At 40.0% G+C, this 2,500-nt stretch overlaps 1 protein-coding gene across 1 annotated transcript in view; it reads right to left on the minus strand.

Annotated features, from left to right (window-relative positions):
- LOC113818221 (solute carrier organic anion transporter family member 74D) overlaps nt 1-2,500 on the minus strand; it is an 18,972-nt gene that overhangs the window by 16,182 nt on the left and 290 nt on the right. The window contains exons 1-4 of the mRNA XM_027370400.2: nt 2,370-2,500; nt 907-1,064; nt 329-475; nt 1-111 (exon numbers count right to left, since the gene is read on the minus strand). The exon at nt 1-111 is cut by the window's left edge and continues 87 nt beyond it; the exon at nt 2,370-2,500 is cut by the window's right edge and continues 290 nt beyond it. Of these exons, the coding sequence (XP_027226201.2) occupies nt 1-111; nt 329-475; nt 907-1,064; nt 2,370-2,500 (547 nt within the window). The remainder of the gene's footprint in view (nt 112-328; nt 476-906; nt 1,065-2,369) is intronic.

The following is a 2,500-nucleotide window of genomic DNA, read 5'->3' on the forward strand; positions in this document are numbered from 1 at the left end:
AGAAGGACGAGAGGCGCGAGGGCGATGTCGAGGGCGGGGCGGCCAGGGGGCGGATGGCTCGCGCCTCCTCGGGGGAGCAGAACTTCCGGCTGTCCTTCAGTTGGCCGGATTCTGACGGGGAAATGGGGTGTTAGCCTATTTGGAAAGGACATGTCGCTTTTATTGTTGCTGTTATAATTACTTATCATTATCATTATTATCATTATCATTACCATTATTATTATCGATCATTATTAGCATTAGCATTATCATCATTGCCCTTATCATCATCATGCAGAAATCTAAAACTCAACAGCAAATCCCCAACGCCCAAATTTCGCCGCCTCACCCGAGAGCGTGGGCGGCGGGTAGAAGAGGACGGCGGAGAAGATGGCCAAGGTGCCCACGCCCGCCAGGAACCCTCCGAAGGCCAGCCAGCGAGGTCGGTTCCCGCGCCCTCCGAGGAAGCTCAGCACCATCGACAGGATGATGGGCCCTGGGGGGAGAAGGGGGGGGGAGAGAAAAGGAGAGAGGAGAGGGAGAGGGAGAGAAAAAGAGAGGGGGAGGGGAAGGGAAAGGGGGAAACGTAGGGGTTGTTTGAAAGTGGGGGTGGGGGGAGAATGGGGAGGGGGAAATAAGGTTTCTTTAGAGGGGTATGATAATAGCTTATCTACAGTAATTGCATACCTACATAAACGTTTAAATTCCAAGGTAAACATATTATCATACATAAAAAACATGTCTATACACACATGCTTAAAACACAAAAAATAGTTACAGATACATTTACATTCACATCTAGAAACGCTGACAAAGTCTCCGTATACACAAACTAAATAAATTCTGCTACAAACCATAGACAAATCCATATAACCTCGTCACTTAATAAATCATCAAAATATACATACAGACATACAATTGACCTACCAAATTCGCTGAAGAGAATGATGTAACCAACATCTTTGCTGGAGAAATGGAAGTGTTTCTCAAAGGACGTCGTGCTGCCCATGAAAAAGGTCACTTCTGCGCCTCCGAGGATGTTCAGGATGCAGTAGACGACGAGGAAGATCCTTGGTTGGGCGCAGCTGGAGGAGAGAGAAGAGAGGGAGGAGGAGGATTAAGTATATCATAGTGATGGTGATGATAATGGCGATACTTTGATTGAGTAAACTACTATGGTAAGTATGGTATTTCTAGAGGAGATGGAATGTTCGTTTTTTTCCTATATTTCCCCCTATCCCCTACGATCTTGGGGGACACGTGGGGAATCGGGGGTTTTAGGGGGCGAGGGCATACATATGTCTCCCACACAAGCTCTCATTGTATAACTGTAAAGAAAACCCATTTATCGCAAAGAAGAGCCAAACTTTCCCACAAAAATAACCGTTTTTAGGGATATTTGAAGATATAATGCGCTATAAAATGACGTCATACCAAATTTTGAAGAGCGTAAAATGTGATTAGATTGTAGGAATTAGTTAAATGAATTAATATAATGGTAATTAATATCGTTTGAAGAGCAAGTGTCGAAAATCAACTCGAAATTACGCGTTAATGTCTATCAAACGATAGATAGTAACACACGCACTACTTTTTTGAGCGTCATCGTCTGAGTTACATGGTTTGTTTACATTGACAGGCGAAAAGCGAAGAATGGGACTTTGCGAGCGACAAATTTCAACACTTTTATTTTAATATTATGGGGTAATTATGTCTTTCCGCGCTTTAAATTTGACTTCCCTGATTAGTTTGCATGTTGTTCTTCCATTTTAGTAGCATTTCATGTCTGTTTACTCAAATTCTATATCCTCCAGATTTACCGTAATGATATTGAGAATGGCCACAGGTAAATATTTATAATAATGATAATATCAATAATAGTAATGATAAAAGCTGAATCAATTAATGCAGACTGATGTTATCTTATCATGTCTCACCTTTTTCTCTTTTTCTATTTGGTGCTTGGCAGTCTGAAGTGGATATTGTCATAAACGACTGATTTCTTTTTATATCATGTCCGAATCAAATTTGCATAAAATGACTGTAAACATTTTAATTTATGAAATATGATGAAATGTAACTTCCCAATTAAAACGCACAATTATTTTCTAGGTATAGATTAAAAGATCTCTAACATTCTATGCGAGGTCACCCAAAATTATCTTCATTTTGTCTGACTGACGCTTATTGAACTTATCGATTTATTGTATTTTCAGACTATTTCTAGTCATTTTTTAAAACTCTGACATTGATAAAACGAAATCACATTAAGGAAAATATATTACCATCAATAAGTCATCTCCAATAGAAAAGAAGTATATCATGATTTTGTATGATATGATTCATCCTCACATATCTTAATATATTTAGATAATAGATTGTATAATTACCACTGAAGCCAATTTGGATAACGACCGAAACCGCCACACATGCTCTCCGAAGTCTCTTCTTCCTCGACGACATCGAGGTGCTTCCCATTGGTCAAGGAATGATTGTTGTTTTTGACGTCACGCTTTTCTTC

Source organism: Penaeus vannamei, chromosome 15 (assembly GCF_042767895.1).
Source record: "Penaeus vannamei isolate JL-2024 chromosome 15, ASM4276789v1, whole genome shotgun sequence".
Classification (NCBI taxonomy): Eukaryota; Metazoa; Arthropoda; class Malacostraca; order Decapoda; family Penaeidae; genus Penaeus; species Penaeus vannamei.